The 24,232-nt window shown below is 45.2% G+C and overlaps 1 protein-coding gene across 1 annotated transcript; it reads right to left on the reverse strand.

Annotated features, from left to right (window-relative positions):
* Positions 1-18,406: 18,406 nt before the first annotated feature.
* LOC101269397 (EKC/KEOPS complex subunit TPRKB-like) lies at positions 18,407-19,308 on the reverse strand. Its single transcript, XM_033437648.2, has one exon. The coding sequence runs from the start codon at positions 18,955-18,957 to the stop codon at positions 18,454-18,456; it is 504 nt and encodes a 167-aa protein (XP_033293539.1). The 5' UTR covers positions 18,958-19,308; the 3' UTR covers positions 18,407-18,453.
* Between the last annotated feature and the right edge of the window lie 4,924 nt (positions 19,309-24,232).

Consider the following 24,232-nt stretch of genomic DNA (forward strand, 5'->3'; position numbering starts at 1 on the left):
CTCACGTAAGTGGAATCATACAGAATTCGTCCTTTTGTGTCTGGCTTCTTTCATGTAACACAATGTCTTCAAGGTTCATGCAGGCTATGGCACGTGGCAGTGTTTCCCTCCTTTTCAAGGCTGAGTAATGGTCCTTTGACGTATACGTCACATTTGGTTTATCCACTCCTCAGCTGCAACCACATTTTGGCTCTTATGAATGATGCTGCTATGAACACGGGTGTACAGACATCTGTTCCAGTCCTTTAATTCGTTGCTTTTGGGGGTATACCCAGAATTGGAATTGCTGGATCACAGGGTACTTTTAAGTACTTGTAAGTTTAATTTTTTAAGGAACCATCATAATATTTTAATTAATTTATTTGTTTTTGTTTTTAATGTTCTATCTCCCGACTTCTTTGTACTCCTGTACCTTGGACCTTACTTTACATGTGCTAAGTGCTCAACAAATATTATTTTTATTTTTGGTTATTTTCTTTTTTTCTCTCTTTTTTTATTGAAGCATAGTTGACTTATTTTATTAGTTTCAGGTGTACAACATAGTGATTCGATATTTGTATAGATTTTACTCCATACGATGTTATTATAAAATATTGACTCTATTCCCCATGCTGTACATTACATCTTTGTAACTTATTTATTTTATACCTAGGAGTTTGTACCTCTTAATCCCCTTCACCTACCTTGCCCGTCTCTCTACACCCTAGTTCATTCTCTTGTATCTGTGAGTCTGTTTCTGTTTTAATTGTTCATTTTATTTTTTAGATTCCACATATATCAACAACTGTCATTAATAATGCTTATAAATATAGCTGACGTGTGCCCAGAATTGTACACGTTACAAGGCATTTTCACTTAAATGACTTCATTTAATAGTGTGACATGGTGAATCAGCTTTCCTCTGTCCTATGTCACAAGCACTGTGCCCAGCGATTGGCCTGGATTACCGCCCTTCGTTCTCACAGCTAGTCTGTGAGGGAGGTGATGTTACTCTTACATCTGGGGAAACTGAGGCACAGAGCGATTAAGGTAACTTGCCCAGAGTCACACAGCTAGTGAGTGGCAAAGTGGCAGAGCTAGTGTTCTAACCCAGGTGGTCTCACGCCACAGCCCATGGTAATCAGTCTTCTGAAAGCTTCCCCCAGGCGATGCATGCTACCTTCCAAGAATGCATGTTGAGTCCTCAGGCTGAAATTTCAAAAGATCATCATACCTATTGTTAATTATGAAACAAACATATCCCTGTGCTATTGCGCCGTTTGGGTTGAGACAAAGCATCGCTATGTATTATTTATTTTTGCATTGTTAGAACGTATTTTCACTAGCAATTCCTAGGAATGCTGACTAATTTTTTCTTTTTCATCAGAATTCACTTACTATAGACTAATACTGTGATATCCTGAAAAGCTTCGTATGACTGAAAGGGGTGGAAAGTTCAGTTTGTCAATTCCATTTATATTTTGAGACTGTTTATCCAAACTGAAAGGGATAGTGAGACAGAAATCTGGGTAGTTCATCCGGTTCCCTTTTCCTGCAGGAGCAAAGCCCTCACCTGTCTCAGACATACGATTTGGGGCAGTTTGCTGAACTTTGCACGGTACATTTCTGCTTTTGCCGGCAGTGCAGTCCGGCTCCTTCCTGGGCACATTTGTTTCTTTACTGATGCATCTAAGTGGATCTTCTCCCCCATCGCCTTTCTCTTCTTTTTAGCAGAGAGTTAGGGGCTGACGGTAACAAGCAGACTGAGGATAATGAGAAAGCCAGGGACTCATCTGATCCTAGAACCCTGCAGGGATCTCTGAGTTCAGCCCCTCCAGGGAGTAAGAGCTGACATTCAGGGCCGCTCCCAGGGGCCCTGAGATGCAGTCTGGAGGCCATGGCCACCTGTGGCTCCTCGCTCTGAACCCAACCGATGCGTGCCCTCCTGGCACGTTGCCACTGTTTGTTTCACGCTATTGACACAGAGGATGAGCTGCCTTGTCACCTCCCTGTGCAGCCCCTGCCATCCTTCCCACTGCAGGGCAAATATTTACCAGCTCCGAGATGTCCAGGGGGACAGCATGAAGGAAGCAATGTCAATGAACGTGCGCTCCAGTCCACTGAGGCCGAGACGCCCGGGTTGAACTTACTGGGACTCCACATTTATTCAAATCAGCATCGAAATACTGTTGTCATGTGACCCCCCCCCCCACCAGGTAGCGTCTTGAAAATAATCTTGGCCTCAGGTACACGTCGGTAGACTCTGTGACACAGTTTCCTCATTGTCAGCATCAAGGCCTAGGAATGAGAAGAGAAGGAAAAAGAGGACGAGAGGAGATGAAGTACAGAGAGAGAAAAGGAAGGAAGGTCCTTGCAGTCTGTGTGAGGGTCACACTTCCTTCTCTAACATTCCCGGCCCCTGGCCGTGGCCTGCTTTCCGGATGCAAACTAAACTGTGGGTATAGCAGGGCCCGTGGAGAGAAGCTAACACCTAACCAAGTGAATTCTTAGACTGTTTTTGGAAGCATAAGCATACCTTTCAATAAGGATCTTGAACCCAAATAAAGCCCAGAGCTGGGAAAGATGTAAGGTCAGCAGTTAGGAGCGAATTAAACATGTATTGAACCAAGCATTATAGTTGTCCTTGATGTTTTTTGTTTTTTTTTTTTTTTTGCGGTACGCGGGCCTCTCACTGTTGTGGCCTCTCCCGTTGCGGAGCACAGGCTCCGGACGCGCAGGCCCAGCGGCCATGACTGACGGGCCCAGCCGCTCCACGGCATGTGGGATCTTCCCAGATCGGGGCACGAACCCGCGTCCCCTGCGTCGGCAGGTGGACTCTCAACCACTGCGCCACCAGGGAAGCCCTGTCCTTGATTTTTAATCCTCGTCGTAATCATGAAAGGATGGTACGGTGATCCCCACTGGATGAGAGAGGCTACCTCACTTCTAAAGGATCAGGGGTCCCCTGAGTCCACAGAAGTAGATGGCGGGGCCAGGCAGCCATCACTGTTCTGTTCTGACTCCAAATCCCACCCTTGTTTCTCTGCAGAACCTTTACTGCCGCTTCAACCCAGGAAACAACAGACGTGGGCTGGAAACAAATCTAAGAGCAAACAGCCGCGGTGAGTGGGCCTTGGGAGAAGCAGCCGGCCGGCAGGTGGTCGGGGAGACGGGCCCTGGGTCTGGGGAGGCCGAGGAGGAAGGTGGCCTGGGCGCCCGCGGGCCTGGCTGCCACACAGCCAGCAGATGCTGGGACACGTTTCCTCCGATTCCACATCCATTGTTCTGCCTTTATTACACGGTCTCACTGTCCATCACAGACGGAAATGGAATTGGTCTGAAAGGGTTTCCTCTTCCCACAGTCTTCTTGGTTGTGTATTGATAGGTAGCTTTTAAATATAATATCCTTCCAGACAGGAAGATTAAGCTGATCTGTCCACTTCATGGCCAGACTGGTTGTTTTTTTTTTTATTTCAACATGAGAGACAATGTATTTGCCTCTTCAGCCCTCCATGACTTCCTTATCGTACCGTAGTCTAAGAAAAGGTGACTTAATTCCCTGGGTCATCCCCCGGTCAGATCAGTGGGAGATATGGGGTCAACACTCTCGGGGCTGCGGGACCATGGCCCCCCTTCTCTGCAATCCCAGGCTGTGGCCAAGTGGTCACAGGTTTACAAAGGCGGGTGTGGAGGGGCCAGACCCCTGCACCTCTCCTGGTCCTTCTTGCTGGTTGTCTATAATCTAAAGCTCTTTTCCCCACACCTTTCAGACCCTGGACAGAGCCGGCAGATATGTGGATATTGTCACTGCCCTTCTCTGTCAGTGTAATTAGTTATTTCTGTGGCCCTAGAAACGTGTGTTAAGAGTACATCCTGTTTTCCTTGACGTATCACCTCACACCGGTCAGAATGGCCATCATCAAAAAATCTACAAACACTAAATGCTGGAGAGGGTGTGGAGAAAAGGGGACCCTCTTGCACTGTTGGTGGGAATGGAAATTGATACAGCCACTATGGAGAACAGTATGGAGTTTCCTTAAAAACTAAAAATAGAACTACCATATGACCCAGCAATACCACTACTGGGCATATACCCAGAGAAAACCATAATTCAGAAAGAGTCATGTACCAAAATGTTCATTGCAGCTCTATTAACAATAGCCAGGATATGGAAGCAACCTAAGTGTCCATCGACAGATGAATGGATAAAGAACATGCGGCACATATATACAATGGAATATTACTCAGCCATAAAAAGAAACGAAATTGAGTTATTTGTAGTGAGCTGGATGGACCTAGAGACTGTCATACAGAGTGAAGTAAGTCAGAAAGTGAAAAACAAATACCATATGCTAACATATATATATGGAATCTAAAAACAAAAAGGTTCTGAAGAACCTAGGGGTAGGACAGGAATAAACACGCAGATGTAGAGAGTGGACTTGAGGACACGGGGAGGGGGAAGGGGAAGCTGGGATGAAGTGAGAGAGTGGCATGGACATATATACACTACCAAATGTAAAATAGATAGCTAGTGGGAAGCAGCCACATAGCACAGGGAGATCAGCTCAGTGCTTTGTGACCATCTAGAGGGGTGGGAGGGAGATGCAAGAGGGAGGGGTTATGGGGATATATGTATAGCTGATTCACTTTGTTACAAAGCAGAAACTAACCCACCATTGTAAAGAAATTATACTCCAATAAAGATGTTTAAAAAAAAAGAGTACATCCCATTGTCCTTGTAAAACTTTATCCCTAAGCCAAGATATGGAAGCAACCTAAGTGTCCATCAACAGGTGAATGGATAAAGATGTCCATATATACAACGGAATACTACTCAGCCATAAAAAAAGAATGGAATTTTGCCATTTGCAGCAACATGGATGGACTTGGAGGGCATTATGCTAAGGGAAATAAGTCAGACTGAGAAAGACAGATACTGTATGATATCACATAGATTAGATGTGGAATCTAAAAAATACAACAGACTAGTTCTTTTATATACCATAAGAGAAGCAGACTTACAGATATAGAGAACAAACTAGTGATTACCAGTGGGGAGAGGGAAGAGGGGAGGGGAAATATAGGGGAAGGAGAGAAAGAGCTACAATTAGGTATAAAATAAGCTACAAGGATATACTGTACAACACAGGGAATATAGCCAACATTTTATAATAACTATAAATGTAGTATAACCTTTAGAAATTGTGAATCACTATACTGTACACCTGTAACCTCTATAATATTGTACAACTAGGCATCAATAAAAAAACAAAAAGAAAACCTTTTACCCCTGAGGTTTTCTTTTTGTCAGGTTCTTCTTGCCACGTCTTAAACGTATTCAAATGCACTTTTCTCATACTGACAGTGCTCTTATTTCCTTAACACCACGAATATTGTCAGATGATTGTTATTTTCACTAATGTTCATGGAGGAATTTTTAGACATGCTTTCTTATGCTAACATGTATTATCTCATTTAATCTCAAATATCCCATGAGGTAGATACTATGATCATCCTCCGTTTCGTAGATGAGGAAACTGGGTCTTAGACATGGAAATAATATGCTCTCATCCACCGCTTGCTGCTGGCAGGGCTGGGGTTGGAGCCGAACCTGTCCCCACCAGGTGGGAAGCCGGGCCACTGCCCATGAGGGTTCTGCTTGGGGCCGCCAGAACCTTTGAGACTGACCTGACTGAGTGGTCCAGAAAGGTCCCCCAGATGATGCCACGGACTCGTTCCCACCTTGAGAACTGCTGACCTCGTGGGTAAATTCCACCACTTTCCACCCATAAATATAATTCCTCTCAATCTGTAAAAATTCAATCAAGGAGCCAACCCTCCTGAAATGCTTATTTCACCATCTATACTAAGAAATCATTTAGAAAAGTTATTGCCTGAAAGATTCTGTTTGTTTCTTCAAAGGCCAGTCTTTCTTGTCCTTAAGCATCTTTTTGCTAGAAGAATCTGGCAACCTTGTCATTTTTGGAGCATTTGGAGTGGAACAGGAGTTTCACACTCTTCATCCTCTGGTGAGGCTTTTAAGGGGAAAGTGTCAACATAAATTTGGAATTTCCTGACTTCTGCAGATTTGAGTTATAATCTGGACATGACTAGAAAGGAAATCTTAAAAAAAATATTTTAGAGTGTTTTATTGTGGAAATGTCCCCAAACATTTTCATCCCATTTTCCCAGAGAAACCTGACATCGTGGGGAGGGGGAGGGGGGCAGAAGAACAAAACGCAACGGGCCACATCCTTGAACTCTTTTGTGTGTTTAGAACAATGTCCGGTTAAAATCAAACAATATTGCTGCTAAATACGGCTAAAATAGTCCTTGGTGAGCGCTCTTGGAGGAGTGAGGAGAGCCACGGTCCCTCTAAGAGGGAGGGTCTGATTCCGACCGAAGCAGGGAGGCCTGGCGGACACAGCATCTTCGCCACCGCCCTGTCATCAGCTCCTGTATGGCCTGGGACCTTAAATGTCTTCCCCATCCCCCTGTCATCGGCTGCTGTACGGCCTGGGACCTTGCATCCCAACCCGAGCGCGGAGCGAATACCAGCGCTGCGCCCAAGTGGAAAACAAAAGCCGGGCTGGGGGCGGGCAAGCTCGTAAAGGAGAAGGAGGCGAAGTCACGAAGTCTGGCTTTCTGGCCAGATTTCCTCGGGAAGGTGAGGTGTGGCCGGCACTGTGTGCGAGCGCCGGGAGGGGCAGCGCACCCCGCCTCGGGCCGGCAGGCCCGGCTGGCCCGAGGCCAGGGCGCCCGACGCCAGGCCCGGCTCTCGCGGTGGGAGCGGCCGCCGGCGGCCACACAATGGCATTATCTCGGGCCAGCGCGCTGCAGGGACCCGCCGCTTCCTGCCCCCGCATCGCGGCACAGACTGTCCCAGGGCCCACCGCCTTCGGACACGCTCTCCGGCGCTCCGTCGCCAAGCTCGGTAGGGAAACGTCTAAAGCCACTTCTTCCTTGGGAATTGCAGACGCTGCGATGCTGTCATGCATTGTATTTTTATCCCCGCTGGAAGGACGCGCGGTCATAAGTCACCTGGGGGAAGGGACGAACTCGCCGAGCAGTTTATGTAATGCAGGCGACCGCTGGGGCTTCTTAGCGCCGGGAAGACACAAACGTCTTCAAAGCGACCTGAGCCCCGCACCCAGCGCCATTTATTCCTGAGGGCCCATCATCGCATCCTCCCACTGACTCCTGAATCCCTGAGCTCCTCTGATGGCAGGAAAGCACAGAGGCTGCCACGGGAGAGGAAAACCTGGCGAAGGTGCTCGAGGGGCGTGCTTTTCACATCCAGTCGTTAGCGTCTAAACTGTTAAGGGACTCTCAAACACAGCCCTTGGATTAAATTATAAAAAATGTAAAAGTCCTTAAACCCCGGTCCTACCAACGTGTTGCACAGGACAAGAAAGACTAGATTTTGTTTTGTTTTGTTTTACTGGTATCCTTGGCTTTGGACTATTGCGATTAGACTCTTGAACAACAGACGAAGTCTTTCTAACTACATGCCTCTGCCAGAAACTTTAGCAACCTGCTCCCAGAAATCAGGGGTTTAATCCAAGAGTTACCAGAAATGCTCTTCAACCTTCTGCTTCCGGGTCAGGAAGTTTCTGGCAGCCGTGGACTCTGCTCCTTAGGACTGTTGGACCAGACTGGTTTCAGGGGAGCCGAACCGTCGGCTTTGTGCTCAGTGACAATTCCTGCTCTTGTAGTGCAAACCTGATTTCAGGAGACCTGGGCAGAGGGGCTCTTGCTTTGCCCTGCATGCCTAGACGGCTCCCTAGATGGCTTTTCTCCCTCACCATGACCCGTGAAGATCCCTCCTGTCCTCGCTTTTGTGGAAGTGACCAGGCTTTTTTTGGCCTGGACTCAGCAGAAGGCAGGCCTGTGTTTAACAACCAGCAACAAACAGCCCTGATCAGACGTTTGTCATGGCCTTTAGTGGGACAGGCCTAGAAATGTAGAATTTTTTAAACTCCAAAAGCTTTGCAGCATACAGAAAAATACAAGGGATCTTACAATGAATGTTCCGGTACTCACCAGCTACCTTTGATGAAATCTGGACATTTTGTGATGTTTACTTGACAGTTTGCTTTTAAAGAAACAGTTGAGGACAGCGTGGTCCCCTCCCCTCCCTCCCTGCACAGAGGTGATTGCGGTCTGAACTTTGGCGTTTGTCTTTCCCGCCTGCTGGACGGATGTTCTCCCACGTGTTCACTGCTGTGTAAAGGCTGGCATTGACTCTGATGAGTCAGTACAAGCTTTTCAATATTTTTGAATGCCACCCTTGCCTGCATGTTTCTAAGTATGTGTATGTACAATATATAATGTTTCACGGGTCTTAAAATTTGAATATAAGTTGTATTATAATGTATATAACCTTTTCGATAAGCTTTATTGAGCTATAGTTCACATACCATACAATTCATCTCTTTAAAGTGTACTAGTCAAGTGTTTTTAAAACAGTCACAGAATTGTACAACTATCACCACAGTTCATTTTAGAACATTTTCATTCTCACCTCCAAAAACACCTTTACTAATCAGCAGACACGCCCCTTCCTGTCACCTGCCAGACCAAGGCCACCACTAATTTGCTTTCTGTCTCTGTGGAATTGCCTATTGTGGTCATTTCATAGAGATGGAATCATACAATATGTGACCTTTTGCATCTGACTTGCACTTAATGTAGCATTTTTATGGTTCATCCACGATGTAGCATGTATTGGTACTTCATTCCTTCTTACTAATATTCCATTCTATGGAAGTATCATGTTTTATTTATTTATTCACCTATTTATGGATATTTGGCTATTATAAATAATGCTGCTATGAATATTTCTGTACAAGTTTTTGTGTGAACACATGTTTCATTTGGGGGGGTATACAGCTTGAGTGGAATTGATGGATCATAGGGTAAGTCTATGTTTAATCTTTTGAGGAGCTGCTGGACTGTTTTCCAAAGAAGCTGCATCATTTTGCATATTCCCACCAGCAGTCGTATGAGGGTCCCAATTTCTCCATATCCTCGCCAACACTTATTGTCTGCTGTTTTTACTATGTCATCCTAGTAGGTGTGAACTGGTATCTTGTTGTGGTTTTGATTTGCGTTTCCTTAATGACTAATGATATTGTGTATCTTTTCATGTGCTTGTTGGCTATTTGTACATCCTTTCTGGTGAAATATTTCTTCAGATCCTTTGACCGTTTAAAACATTTAATTACTTGGTTTTTTAATGTTTAAGGTATGTATAAGAACACTTTATATATTGATATTATAGGTATAAGTCCTTTATCAGATATATGATTTACAAATATTTTCTCCCATTCTGTGGGCTGTCTTTTCACTTTCTTGATGGTGTTTGCTATGCATAACCCTCAGAAAATCTTTGAGGTAATAAACATGGATAAAACAATTATCCATTCAGAACATGGAACACTAGTACGTTAAATTTAACCAATTTCAACTTCTGTATAGTACTCAACAGTATGGGTATTGTGCGTTAAACTATCGATCCATTCCTCTCATCGATGGAAATTTGGTCCATTTCTAGTATTTGGCTATGACCTAATGCCACCATGAACGTTCTTGTCCATGTCTCCTGAGGCACACTTTCAAGTGTTTGTTGGGGCAACACCTACGAGTTGGATGCCAGGTCTTTCTCAGGCATTCCTGGGGTCTGAATGCCTGTCTTCAGGTTCGCTGGATATTGTCAGAGTATTTTTCTTTCTTACCAGCAGTGTATTAGAGATCTCAGTTAACATCTTTGCTAATACTTACTACTGTTTGGCAGTTAAGTTGTAGGTATTGAGTTTGAAATTGAATCTCGTCATTTTTAAAATGCGTCCTTACTCTCTGTCAAACTATGGCGGCCTGTGAGGGACAGATTAGCTGCTGGTGCTGTTTTATTCTTTGTAACAGAGAATTAAGAGATTGTGGCAATAATACGTTCTTGTGTGTTGATAGCTCTGGGGACTCTGATATAAATAGATCAGTATGAATAACTGTACAGAATGTTTGCATGGTTCCTAGCCAGCTACGTTACATCATTGATTATGTAGACTGTATATAGTGTGGAACATATTTTAAATCTTCAGTATGAACTTCTGCTACTGATTAGCACAAAGTTCTAGAATTTATTAGTATAAGCTGTTTGAAGATTCATTTTGGAAGTCCAGTAAAAGCTGAACGCGTTTCGTTTCCATTCTAGGTCCCCAGTCTTGTTGCTAATCATTCCAATTCCTTCAGCATTTTCTCATGTAGTTCAATTTTTAGTCTTTTAAAAGTTGATTTTTTTCTGTACTACGTAACTAATACACACATAACTTTGATTGTAAAGCTTTCAAAATTAACCCCGCTTTCAAGGCAAAGAGGAAAGAACTGAGACACTCTGATGTTTTTGTTTTGACATGTATAGTAGCGTGAAATTCATTAGATAGAAGGTATTGTAGATATTCCATCAAAGTTAGACTTAAATCAGTGTAATATAATATTTAGACAAAGAAGACACTTTTAATGGCAAATAAAGGTTTCTTTTTCCCTGACTAGAGTTTGATTCACAGGAAAGAAGAAGTTTCAGTTTGAATTTTGAGAGCTCTAAAATTTCAGCAGATAACATTTTTCTGCTGAGTTTCTTGTATGAGTGTTGATCTGTAGTTTTAATGTACACGGGTAGAATCTACAGAGTAAAATAAGCTACTGGAAAACTAATAATAAAGGGAGGAACTTTCTAATGGGGGAAGCTTCATAATCGTTGTACTCCATAATTTACGTGGGATGCTTTTTTAAGGTGTATTTTAACAGACGGGTTAAAACACAGCTTAAAAGGCTGTGCTCAGCCTTTCATATCTTCATTATATCATTTACTCCTCCTGGGAAACCTAGAAGGCAGGCACTACCTCACTCATCTCCGCTTCAGCCATTTGCCAGAATCTTCCACAGATTTAGTTGGTGATATGAGTTGTGGCTCTGAAAATAAACTAAACTCTAGAGTCTTTGGATATTTCCCTCCAGTAAGTTTTCCAAAGCCAAGAACGTTCAAGGGTTTAATTGAAGGCACTTGGTCCTTTCAGCTGTACCGAGAGGGTTCTCCTTCAGAGTAAAGGTAAGGTCGGGAAGTCCTGACATGTTCTACCTCAATTCTACTTCACTGAAGTGGTGAAAGATTAAAGTTCAACCTCAAAGTTGTTTTTCATTGAAAATTGGGTACACTCCAGTTCCCACCAGATTTTCTTGGCCAGACTCTCTCATCTCTCTGGAGTGTGTGGAAACTTGCCCATGGATACTCAGAGAGGTGTAGGGTGTGGAGAGGACAGGTCTGACCCCTGTCCCCAAGCTGGTGCCCGTCCAGTGATTGCACAGGCTTTGGATCAAAATGACTGTGGATGTGCTGTGGACCAGTTGTGGACCAGATGTGGAACCTTCACACCGTGCAGAACAGATCCCGAGTAGACTAAGGATGAAAATGTCCTGCTTCCCAGCCCTGCTGGGAATTCTCTGCCTCTTGTTAAGTAGCTAATGTCACATGTTAGCTCTGTGCTACTTAACTTCTCTGTGCTTTGGTTCCCTCCTCTGTAAATTAGGGATAATAATAGTACTATCATCCCCCAGGGCTAACGTGAGGATTAAATGAGATTGTAAGTGTAAAGTGCAAGAATAGTGCCTGGAAAATAGAAAATGCTCAATGAGTGTGAGATAGGACTCTGTATTATCATTATTATTTTCTTCCAGTTTTATTGAGATATAATTGACATACAGCACTGTATAAGATGCACAGCATAAAGATTTGACTGACATCTGATTGTATTACTATTAATGAAACACCCAGTAGGGAATGTCCTGGCTGGCGGTACAGTGGTTAAGACTCTGTGCTTTCACTGCCATGGGCGTGAGTTTGATCCCTGGTCAGGGAACTAAGATCCCACAGCTGTGTGGCCAATATATATATATATATATACACCCAATAAAGTCAGAGGAAAATAAAAGTAATTCTTGACGTACTCCAAAAATTGTTTGGCTAATAAACCTTCAAACTATTTAGAGATCATTTAAGTGCACTCAACTAGATGCAGAATCAGTGGAGGTCTTCTCAATGCATGGTCAACTCGAACTTAAAAATAAAGGAGAGTAATTTTACACACCCGGTAAAAATGTAGCTTTAGTAGATGGTCTTGTAAATCTGAATAGTTCTTATGGTTTCAGGACATATGTATTGACACAGAAATAGCCTATGAATTCATTTTCATACTAAAAACTCAGAAAGCACATAGGATACTATATCGACATGGCAAATATTTTTAAATATCGTAAAAATTAAATTAAAAATATTATTTTACTGAATACAGACGACAAAGGGAGTTCGCCTTTAGAACAGCCTGGATTTTTAACTCCCTGGCTATTTTTTTGACTTAGGCAATTAAGAAACATCCAAGTCAGCATTTCAGTAAATAGGGTTTTAAACAACTCACAATTATTTTTTTCCTATTTTTTATCAACCAAGAGAATTAAGACTACACACACACACACACACACACACACACACACACACACACACACACACACACAATCCTCCGTAGTTAGAATCTGTTTGGAGGTGCCATTTTGGATCATAATTGTAGCAAATCTAAATAATTCCAAATAAATAGTTCTTCATAATTACTGTAACTGTTACGTAGTTATGAACCTTCACCAAAACTTACATTGTTCAAGAGCAAGTGATTTTTCATTTCAAGAAGTGGCTCATGAATGTTTTCTTAAGTCAATTATCATGATAAGTCAGCAGTATTATCTTAAATAAATATCTTCTAACATTTTCCCTTGATTTCCATGCCCAAAGTGAATAATTTATTTCAGAAGGATTTTTTTTTCTGCTGACAGGGAAGTTTAAAAAACTCATTCAGCTGAAGGAGTTTTCCTGACAATCACGGAACCTTTGAAAGCTTGACCCTGGACATCACTACATGATGGTGTAAGCCCGGGGTCCCTCACAGAGAGGAAACCAGGGTGAGAGCACAGTCTCCTCATTACTGGAGCCATGCCTGCCAGCAAGGGCCATTTTGGAGGAGGGAAATCTAAACAGAACCAGAAATAGCCTCTGACAAACTTCAGGAAATAGCAGTCGGGGGGGAGTCACCAAGGTGGTCAAATCTTGGTTCTTTTTGACTCTGGAGGTGAGATGAAAAAGCAGGAATTCTCCTTTAGTCCTTCGCGAAATAGAAATATTTTGCCAGTCCAACGAATGGAAAAACACCGTGCTTTGAAAGTTTCCAGAGAGTGATTACAAGTAGGCTTTGGGTAGGTTTTTTTAAAGACAACTTTTGTATGTAGAAAAGTGTGCAAACCATAAGTATACAGCCTGATTAATATTTTTCTCTTTTCAAATGAAATTGTGGTAAAAGTATACGTAGCACAAAATGTACTGTTTTAACCATGTTGGGGTGACTATCTCGATGGCATGAAGTACGTTCACATGGTTTTGCATCCACACCACCATTCACCTCCAGAAGCTTTTCATCTTCCCCAAATGAAAGCCCACAACCATGAAACACTCACTGTCCCCCTTCCCCCGCCACAGGTCTGGGCAGCCACCATCTTTCTTTGTCTCTCTGAATCTGACCACCCTAGGTATGAGTCGTACCAGTGGAATCATGCAGTATTTGTCCTTTTGTACCTGGCTTACTTCATTGAGCATAATGTCCTCCGGGGCAGCCTGATGAATTTCACCAGATTGAACACACCTGTGTAATCAGATCAAGCACCAGAGAAGCCCCTTGTGCCCCATGTGCAAGTCAGCATCCACCACGCTTGTGCTGTCATGAGGTTAACCATGGCCGTAGTCAATGAAAAGGGGAGGCAGAAGCCACGGCTGAGGTTTCTGCCTCTCTCTTTCCCCGCAGGAGAGACTGTGCACATTTGATCTGTTGTATACACTGGGCTTTAGCCTACCTGCCAAGGAAAAGCTTGGAAAGTGTTGGTTTAGGAAATGTTCTCACTTCAGTCCCAGATTGTCTGGAGAAGGGTCTTGCGTCTGCCTAACTCCCAATGTTGAGACTCTGTTTAGGTAGCACCTCCTGCAGGAAGGCTTCTCTAAGTGCTCTAGGTGCCTTCCCGCCAAAATGTGGTCCGGCCATACAAGGGGGTATTATGACCTTAAAAAAAGACCTTAAAAAAAGAAAGAAATTCTGGCACACACTACAACATGGAGGAACCTTGAGGATATTATGCTAAGTGAAGTAAGGGAGACACAGCACATACATGTATGATTCCAGTCACATGAGGTTTCTAAACTAGTCAGACACACGGAAACAGAAAGCAGAGGGTGATTGCCAGGGGCTCTGGGGCGGGAAAATGCGAGTGGTTGCTCAGAGGGGACAGATGAAAAAGCACTGTTGCACATGAGTATGTATATACTGAACACTACAGAACTGTATGCTTAAAATGGTTGAGATGATTTTTATGTTATGTGTTTTTACCACAATAAAAAAAAAGTTTTAAACAAGATGAGCTTTCTAATCCTGAAGCTGTTTGCCCTTGGAGAAATCTTTTAACTTCTCTTTGGGATTCTGGCAAAATGAGGGAACTGTCAAAATATGAACCTGGCTCAAAGCGTTTCTGTAATAAATGCTGAGGCAACTCTGGATTAAACAGAAGTATCACACTGTCATCCTAAGAGCTGGTGTGCCCACTTTATCTTCTCATTCACCCGAAAGGAATTTTTCTGAAATCTCACTTTAATCAAATCACATTTCCTGATCTAGATACAAAAGATCTCATAGTTTAAATTGTACAAAAAGTATACAGTATTACATGAAGATTTATAAAGAAACAAGCCAAGCTGTTTTTCTTTTCAAGGCAAGAGTAATAATAGGTAAAAGCATATTCTTCTTATTCCTGATAATGTCTGACCTTTATTTCCTGCCATTCTCTGATTTGTGAGTATTTACTATGCATTCTTTTAGTCAAGGTTGCAAGAAAATCTTGAAACACAGAAGCCAGCGGTAAATGGAGTCAAAAGATTCCCTTTTCTAATTTCCCAAATGTCTGGAAGTCAGTTATTTTTTTTCTTTCTTTCTTTCTCTTTCTTTTTCTTTCTTTCTTTCTTTCTCTCTCTCTCTCTCTCTCTCTCTTTCTTTCTTTCTTTCTTTTAACAAATCTTCCGCTCATCTCTAAGCATTTTTTTTTTACGTTTATTTATTTTTCGCTGCGTTGGGTCTTCGTTGCTGCGTGCAGGCTCTCTCTAGTTGCAGCGAGCGGGGGTTACTCTTCATTGTGGTGCACGGGCTTCTCATTGCAGTGGCTCCTCTTGTTGCGGAGCACGGGCTCTAAGTGTGTGGGCTTCAGTAGTTGTAGCATGCGGGCCCTAGAATGCATGGGCTTCAGCAGTTGAGGCTCTCAGGCTCAGTAGTTGTGGCTCGTGGGCTCTAGAGCACAGGCTCAGTAGTTGCGGCACACGGGCTTAGTTGCGCCACGGTACGTGGGATCTTCCTGGACCAGGGCTCGAACCCGTGTCCCCTGCATCGGCAGGAGGATTCCCAACCACTGCACCACCAAGGAAGCCCAGGAAGTCGGTTATTTTCTGATGGTACCCTCACAACTACTGAAGTGAGTGTCTTCCCCTAGTTACGTAAGGAGCTCTCCACACAGCCAAGGGAAGACCTCAAGACTGCCTTTTCTTTAGCCTCAGATTGGAAATCAACAGAAAAGATGTCAATGTACGTAAATAGGCAAGAATATTGAACAGAGTACTCATAGCATACAGCCATAATAAAAAGCAAAGAAACTCACAATTTGAAAAATAACTATAAAAATATTTTCAACTTTTAATTAGAATTGTGGATGATTTTTGTTTTCTCACTTGCATTTGTCAGATTTTTTTAAAAAAATACTAAATATGTGCTGTTTTTATAAGGGCACCACAACATTTGAGAGGATGCCATAAGCAAACGAACCCATTTCATTTTATTCACGCTCAGGAAGCAAGAGTCGAGCCAGTGGAAACAGAGCAGTGAGGCGCTGTGCGGGCTTTATTGGCACCTACTGTTTACTTTGCAGATAGCAGGGCGCGAGCAGGCTTAGCTCGTCCTTCCTCAGACACAGGAGAAATGGGAAATGTGCAGATGCCCCAGAGAAAGGCAGGTACAGGGGAGAGAAGGGAAATAGGGGCCAAGCAGATCTGGACTCAGATCCACTTTTCACCACAGTCTAGTGGAGGAGAATGATGACTAAGTGGGTCTTATGTGGTAGGGTGGCGGCTACGACCTGGGTAACCGGGTAAGCATCGCGTGGTGGGTCCCAGAAAGGCACCTCGCTCGGGCCTGGGCTTGGGCAACGGGGTTAGAGAAATTTTGCTGGAAGGGGAGATGCCCATCCTGAAGGGACCAGCAGGGGAAAGTCCCGGAGGAAAGAGGGGGAGGTGAGGGTATGAACCGGGGTGAGACCCGACGTGAGCATCTCCGGCGGCAGGGAGAGTGACTGTGGACCCCGGCCCGTGGTCAGGGGTTGGACTTTATCCTGAGACTGCGCCCTGGCCGCGGGGAGGCAAGAGGACGGGGAGGGAGGAGCGCCTCGCAGGAGGGAAACAGGTCAGGAGTTGGGCGGTCCCCAGGCGTCCACCCTGGTGTGCATCCCGACGGCCTCCTCGGTGGAGATGGAGGCCCGCACCTCGTGGATGGTGTCGGGTGGCACCTCTGCCAGCGGCTCGTCCTGGGGGTGCATGAGGCGCCTCCCCCAACCCCGGCAGGAGCAGGCTGGGAGGGGGGAGCACGTGGGCTCCGGTTTGGGGTGTGTTGCATTTGCTAAGAGGGCTCTGAGAGGGACGATGAAGACGGACGGGCGTGCGCTCTGGGCAGCGAGAGCAGCTCTGGTAGGGCCCCAGATGCTCAGGCACGGGCTACGGAGTGGGAACTGGCCCAGGACTGCGCTGGGACGAACTCGCGAGGAGTGAGCAGAGGTGAAGCTCCAGTCCCCTCCGAGAGGCGGGAGATCAAGGGGCCAGTGGGGTCCAGCTGGGCCCTGGGGGAGGAGCTTCCCGCCTCCCCGCCCCGCTGGGAGGCCTGGGTTTGCACAAGCCCCAGCGATGGCCTGTGAGCGCGGGGAAGGCGAGGGCTGTGGTCCAAGGGCAGCGGCGAGGGGCAGGGGGCAGCACCCCCCTACTTGAAGGCCCGCACTGCCGCCTCGGGTTGGGGGTGGCTGTTCATTGCTCTGTGTCCCCTGGAGGCTGGTGAGGCTCAGACCCGCGCCTGGTCGGCGTCGTGCTGGTAATATTAGCGGCACACGTGGTGCTGTTTTAGCAGAATACTTTCTAACCTTGGGCCTGTAGTGTACACTCCTAATCCTGTTTCGCTCTAAAAGTAATCACAATGCTTTTCGTTAGTTTATGAAACTGTATTAAAATTAAATGGGGAAATTCACAATCTATTATTTTCCTCAAACACCAGAGCGTGTTTTTTAAAAGTAAGAAATATGTCCATTTTTTAAAAAAGTACCACAGAGGTTTTTTTACTCTTCTGTTCAGAAGGGAGAAGCTACTCACCTTATTGTTATATTAAAATTCAGGGATTCTGAACTGAAGAACTAAACTTTCTTCTTTTAGTGATAATGTAATATCTTCTTTTCTAAGCAAGAGACCTACTGAACTTTAAAAAGAGGCACAGATACAATCCTATTTCTAAACAACATGGCATAGAATGAAAGAACTACCTCATTTAAAAGAAATAGGCCATAAAATAACTTGGGGAATATCTTCATTATACACATATTGCCATTGTCACAGCATCTGTAAGAGTCTGACCTAGAGAGATGTGTGTGCCGTTAAAATAGAATTTACAGGACTTCCCTGGCGGTCCAGTGGGTAAGACTCCACACTTCCAATCCAAGGGTCACGGGTTCGATCCCTGGTTGGGGAATTAAGAGCCCACATGCTGCGTGGCCCCAAAAAAAAGGATTTAAAAAAAGAAATGAGAAGGATTAGAATCCCTGCCGCGATGATCAGTGACATTTAATCTGAGGCAGACTTTCTGGCTGTGTGTGAGATGCTACTGGTTTGGGCAGAGCTTGGGGAATTCAGCCTCTTCATGTAAGAGTGCTCTGCTGACAATGTAGTTTTTTGTTTTTGTTTTTCTGAGTGAATTAATAACTAAGCCCCTTAGGCAGAACTAGATTCTCACATGTGTAGTTAGGAGAAAAATACACATGTGGGTAGCAGCCTCAGCATGGAGACTTACAAAGCACAGCCCGGATGCTTGGCTCGCTCGTTGCTGCATAGGAGCTGGACCAGGATGAGGTCAGGTCAGTGTTGAAGATAGACTGGGTGGGGGGGACTGTCACCCCTGGAGTCCAGCCTCGCTGCGGGGGACGCCACGGGAGGAGAGAGACTGGTGGGCAGGGCAGCAGCAGGGGGCCTTTTTTTTTTTATAATTGCTGAAAAATTTTAATATTTCTGTCATTTCACAAAGCATCTTTTGTTGACATTCAGCAAATGGTACCACCCAATAATGTCCCAATACTTTCTTCTTGTGAAGAGAGTTCATATATCTTTTTGACTTCCGTAATATTTGTTGTTTCAGGGAGATTTTTGAGAGAAACTTGATGACCTTCTACCTGAGATGTTAGGTCTTCTTGAGTTATTTGTTTTTCTCCCTCTTCACTGTAAGCAATCAGAGATGAAGTGTCATTTGCCGAGATACCACAGTTTTTCACGGCCTCTGAAATACTGTTATTTGGGGAAAGACTGAAAATAATTTCAGTAGTTAGAGTTCTTGTCTTCATTCTTCCCAGTTTGTAGAGGTGAACTGCTTTGTTTGCTGCCACAAGTATCTGAAATGCATCGACAATCACTGTAGGATTTATTAATGAGCCGTCAATGGCACCTTCCATGGCCTTTTTTCTCAAGTCTCCAGCATTTTTCACATCTTTAAATAACAGAAGCGTCACCCTGTATTCGGGAAATAGGTCCAGCTGTTGTGTTAACTGCATTTCATCGATAAGCAGGATTCAGCGCGCCCAGAACCCAGGACTAGCTCCCTATTCTACGAGCTCCTCTGTCACAACTTTGGTGAGTCGCGGCCTTATCAGGATGATGTATCGTCAGCTGATACATCAGGGAGAAACTAAGCCGATCATTGCCGGGCTGCATCCCAGGGCCGGGCCTCGTGAGGTGCTCGATAAACGAGGACGCCGAGAATCACATCCGTTGTCTAGAAAATGGGTGCCGGGACTGCCAGGGGCCCTTTTTTTTATTGAGCAGCTACTGCATCCTGTGTGTTGTGCTCTGTTCGTCACACCTGTCCCCTCCTGTCCTGTCCTCCTTACCAGGGTGCTGAGTAGAGCTTTTCCACGGGAAAGGGTGCCATGTAGTCTAATCACAAAACTTGGCATTAAAATTACTTTCCAGGGCTTCCCTGGTGGCGCAGTGGTTGAGAGTCTGCCTGCCGCGATGCAGGGGAACGGGTTCGTGCCCCGGTCCGGGAGGATCCCACATGCCACGGAGCGGCTGGGCCCGTGAGCCATGGCCACTGGGCCTGCGCGTCCGGAGCCTGTGCTCCGAAGCAGGAGAGGCCACAACAGTGAGAGGCCCACATACTGCAAAAAAAAAAAAAAAAAAAATTACTTTCCAAAGATGCCGTAAGAGTGCTTCTCTTTTGTCTCAGATTATTAGCAGGACCTAGAAGTTTGATAGCTGAGACCTGGGATGCCTAATTTGTCCAGCTCGGTGCTGGGCCTGACTCACTGGATGGCCTTAGTGAAATCATTTTCCATCTTTGAGTGAGTTTCCTTGCTGTTAAGACAAAAACTAAAAATACATATTGTCTTCATGGGTTATGGTAAGGACTAGCTGAGTAATCTTTACTAAGAAATTGCAACTTTTTAAAGGAAAAAAGATATTTCATCACAGAGGAAATCTGTTTGGGAGTTGCCTGATCCTAAAGTGATACGATATCAAATAAAAAACGTTCTTCAGCCTCCTCAGTTAAACCTGGACTCACTCCAGGTTGCTTGATGTGGGCTAGGAAATGGTACAGTGCCACGAGCAGCCTGATCACTCCACCGGGCTTCCAGAGGACACGGTGTGCTCAGGAGGGGGCAGGCTGTCTTATGCGCCTCCCCATGGAGCTTCCCCCTCTCCTCCTGCACCACCAAGCTCACTCTCGCACGAGCAAATTCCACTGCCCATTTTTCTTCGAAATTTATATGACCCCATTTTTTTGGCTGCAGACACATCTAGTTTGAGAAGCAGTGGCTTTTCTCATTTTAAACAGGAAATGCTGCACCACTTACATTATATTTTTTATACTTTTATTCCTCCCTTTAACTTGAGCAGCAGATTCTCATAGCTAAGAAGGTTTCAAGAGGCAGATTAGAAGAGTAGATAAAGGGCTTCCCTGGTGGTGCAGTGGTTGAGAGTCCGCCTGCCGATGCAGGGGACACGGGTTCGAGCCCCGGTCTGCGAAGATCCCACATGCCGTGGAGTGGCTGGGCCCGTGAGCCATGGCCGCTGAGCCTGCGCGTCCGGAGCCTGTGCTCCGCAACGGGAGAGGCCACAACAGTGAGAGGCCCCCCCGTACCGCAAAAACAAACAAACAAACGAAAACAAAAAAAAAGAAGAGTAGATAAAGCCTGCATGTGGAACGCAAGAGGTGAGCTCGGCTACCGACTCTCTCACCGCCTTGGACGCGCAGAGGCGCTCTCAGAGGGAAATGGACAACCAAGGCAATGTCAAGGTCAGCCTGCACCTGCCCCCACTGCCCAAACAACTGAGCGTTGGGACGGAGGGCTCGGCTGAGGCCTCTCCTGGCCACTCACTGCCCTTCAGGAGAGACTCAGAACCTGATTCTTCCACCTCTTCCTGGCGTTTGCCTTCGTTCTGACACATCTGACCCCGTGACCTCTTAGCTCCGTGACCTAGTGACCTTATTCTCTAATGTTCACGGCTTCCTGTTCTCACGGTGCAGAATGTGAAGTCTGAACCACATTATCTCTTGAAACTGCTCCACCTCCAAAATCACGAATTCAGACATCCTCCTTGCTGGTCACAAAGCCTGCTCCTACCTCTTCTTGGGCGGAGATTCCCGCCAGCACCGTCCTCCGACCGCGGGGCGCCTTCCACGCTCTGCGCCATCTCCCTGTTTGTGGGTCGCTCCTCTGTTAACTTTGCCAGAACTCAGGTCGGATGCTGTGCCTCCTCCAGCCACCACTTTCTTGCAGGCTCTAAGCTCACGTGCCCTATTTTTTCTTGCACATGCCTGGCAAGGTTGAGGTGGGATGAACCCGACTATACTCACCATCTGTCCTTGCACCTGGCAGCTGGGCACTGCTGGAGGAAAGGTCCCCAGCCACGCACACTGGTATCACTATGCACCCTGGACCACCAACCTCAGGGGGGCTCCTTTTGCTGGCAATCTCACCATGCTTCTGTGATCTGCTTACACTCCAGCCTCCGAAAAAACTTTTCAAACATTTTCTGTCATTTCCTTCAACCTCAAATATGCCCCACCTCTCCTTCATTGACTTTGGTTTTCATTTTTGTTTCATAAAACATAGAAATATCAGACAAGATCTCTTGGATTTTGGGCCGCCGAATCTGTACCGTCACCTGCACCTGTCCTAGTTTTCCTCTCCTCTTGATACAACCGAGTGGCCGTTCCTCCTCTAAAGAAGAATTACTTTAATCCTGCTCTGGTCCCGAAGATACGGAGAAGTGGTTTACGGTGGCAGCCATGTGGAGGTCATTGATGACCCCTGAGAAAGCCACATGGAAGGTGCTAGAAGGTGAAGAAAACAACAAGACAGCTACAGACAACTCATTTGAGAAACTTGATTACGAAGGGAGGAAATTACTTACTGTTTTCTCCCAAACTTTAGGCTCTCAGCTGTCGCCTTCATCCTCCCCTCCTTCCTCTCTACCCAGTCCCTTCCACCCTCGACCTGTGTCATCTACACAATAGTAGCGGCAGTTAGAAAAACAAGAAACAGAAACCACCCTTCAACCTTGCATCTCTCAGCTATTGGCCTACTGGTTGCTTCTCTTCATGATACAATTTCTCCAGAGTCCTGCAGGTTTAGAGAAAGTAACTTCCAAAAAAGATGATAGAATCAGTTTAACAGACCAACTCCACATTTACTGACTGCGTACTCTGTGCGAGGCGCTGGGTTCAGTAGTGGAACTTCCTGGTTCCATAAGACCCAGCTCTGTTCTCCAGACCTGCAGCTTGGCCCTGTGAAAAGGCAATGGTGGTACATCGCTACCAGCAGTTGGTGAGGCCGGCAGGGCCCAGGGGGCACAAGCGAAGAAGGAAGATGAACCCTCTCTGCAGGGGTCTGGAATGGCGATGCCCAAGCTGGGGTTTGAGGGGTGAAGTGGAGTGGCTGAAAGGCAAGGAGCACATTCCAGCCAGTGAAAAGATGTGCCCAGAAAACATGTGCCCAGATTCATGCAGGGAACCTTGTTCAGAAGCCTGGGGAGGAGGTGATGATGGAGGTGGGGGAGATGGGGCTGGAAAGATGTATAGATGGATAGACAGATGATTAGATGGATAGATGGAAAGATGGACAGATGGACAGATGGATAGATGGATAGATGGACAGATGGGCAGATGGTTAGATGGATAGATGGAAAGATGGTTAGATGGAAAGGTGGACAGATGGACAGATGGGCAGATGGTTAGATGGATAGATGGAAAGACGGGAAGATGGAAAGATGGGTAGGTGGATAGATGGATAGATGGATACATCTCTGACCAGGAATGCAGAGGGGCTCACACAGAGGATGCCGGCCTCTTAGCCTCTTTCTCCAGCCCCAAGGACATCAGAATCGCTGCATTCGATCTAGGTGTGGTCCTAGGTGTTAGCAGGTGCTGAATAAATGAAGAATGACTGAATGTTCTCTCATGAAAACTACCACATTATTGGTGGTGTTTAAATTAAAAGTGCTAATGTATCTAAACTGCTTAGAACACGGTCAGGCACAGAGTGTGAGAGGCAGTGGAGCATAATGGCTAGGGCACCACTCTATGGGACTAGGTACCCCGGGTTTATGTCCTGGCTTCACTACTTACCATGACTTTAACCAAGTTACTTAGCTGTAATTCTTATAGTGTATAATTCACAAGGTTATCATGAGGGTTAAATGAGTTTATATGTGTAAAGCACTTAATGCTTTGTAACAATTCATAATAATTGTTCACAATTACTATTAATAGTTAGTCTGGTTAATTATTTTTAATAATTTAAATTATGATTAAGTAATTATTGACCATTATGAAATACCCTAAGAGTCCTGATTCCTAAAGCCCCCCTCTCCCAATTTATTCTTTTCCTGGCATACCTTTTGCTGAATTGGGGGATTCAGATCACTCATTAAGTGTGTCTATCAGCTGATGGAAGACTACTTACATGTTTGACACCAGCATGGAAAACTGGTAACGACCATCCAAAGACTGAACATCATGATATAACAAAGTCTAGTAGCCTTTCTTCCTCATTTAAAGTATGATTGAATAATTCACATATAAACTGGAATTATGTTCTGGAAGGCTAAAGGAAGAAATAACTGCTCTAGGGACTTCCCTGGTGGCACGGTGGTTAAGAATACACCTGCCGATGCAGGGGACATGGGTTCCAGCCCTGGTCTGGAAAGATCCCACACACCGTAGAGCAACTAAGCCCGTGTGCCACAACTACTGAGACTGCGTTCTAGAGCCCGCGAGCCACAACTACTGAGGCCGCGTGCCACAACTACCGAAGCCCACGCGCCTAAAGCCTGTGCTCCGCAACAAGAGAAGCCACCGCAATGAGAAACTCACGTACCACAATGAAGAGTAGCCCCCACTCGCCACAACTAGAGAAAGCCCGCACGCAGCAACGAAGGCCCAACGCAGCCAAAAATAAAAATTAATTTAAAAAGAAAGAAAGAAAGAAATAACTGTTCTAGGTGTATACTCTGGAGGGTTCGCATGACATTCTCCCCATATTTTTTGTTTATTGTCATGTCAGCTTTCAGATTTATGGTTCAACTAGTCCAAAGAGCACGTATTTTTATATTCTGAAAAATTGTATCAACCAACAGTGTAAAACAACAGAAACCGGTTGCAAAGCTTTCACTTTTAAAGAGTTTCCAAGCACCCTGCCCTTTTCCTAAAGGACTCTTTTCCCTTTTATGGATGAGCACCGGGCTCCAAGACAGTGTAAATAGAACTTCCTGTTCCAGGGAAGTGCTGGCTCCTGCAGAAGCCCAGGGCTCCTTTGGGAAAAG

Source organism: Orcinus orca, chromosome 17, assembly GCF_937001465.1.
Source record: "Orcinus orca chromosome 17, mOrcOrc1.1, whole genome shotgun sequence".
Lineage (NCBI taxonomy): Eukaryota > Metazoa > Chordata > Mammalia > Artiodactyla > Delphinidae > Orcinus > Orcinus orca.

What these genes read in the sequence shown, in the direction of transcription:
- LOC101269397 (XM_033437648.2), bottom strand. Translation starts at nt 18,957, where the DNA reads ATGCAGTTAACACAACAGCTGGACCTATTTCCCGAATACAGGGTGACG.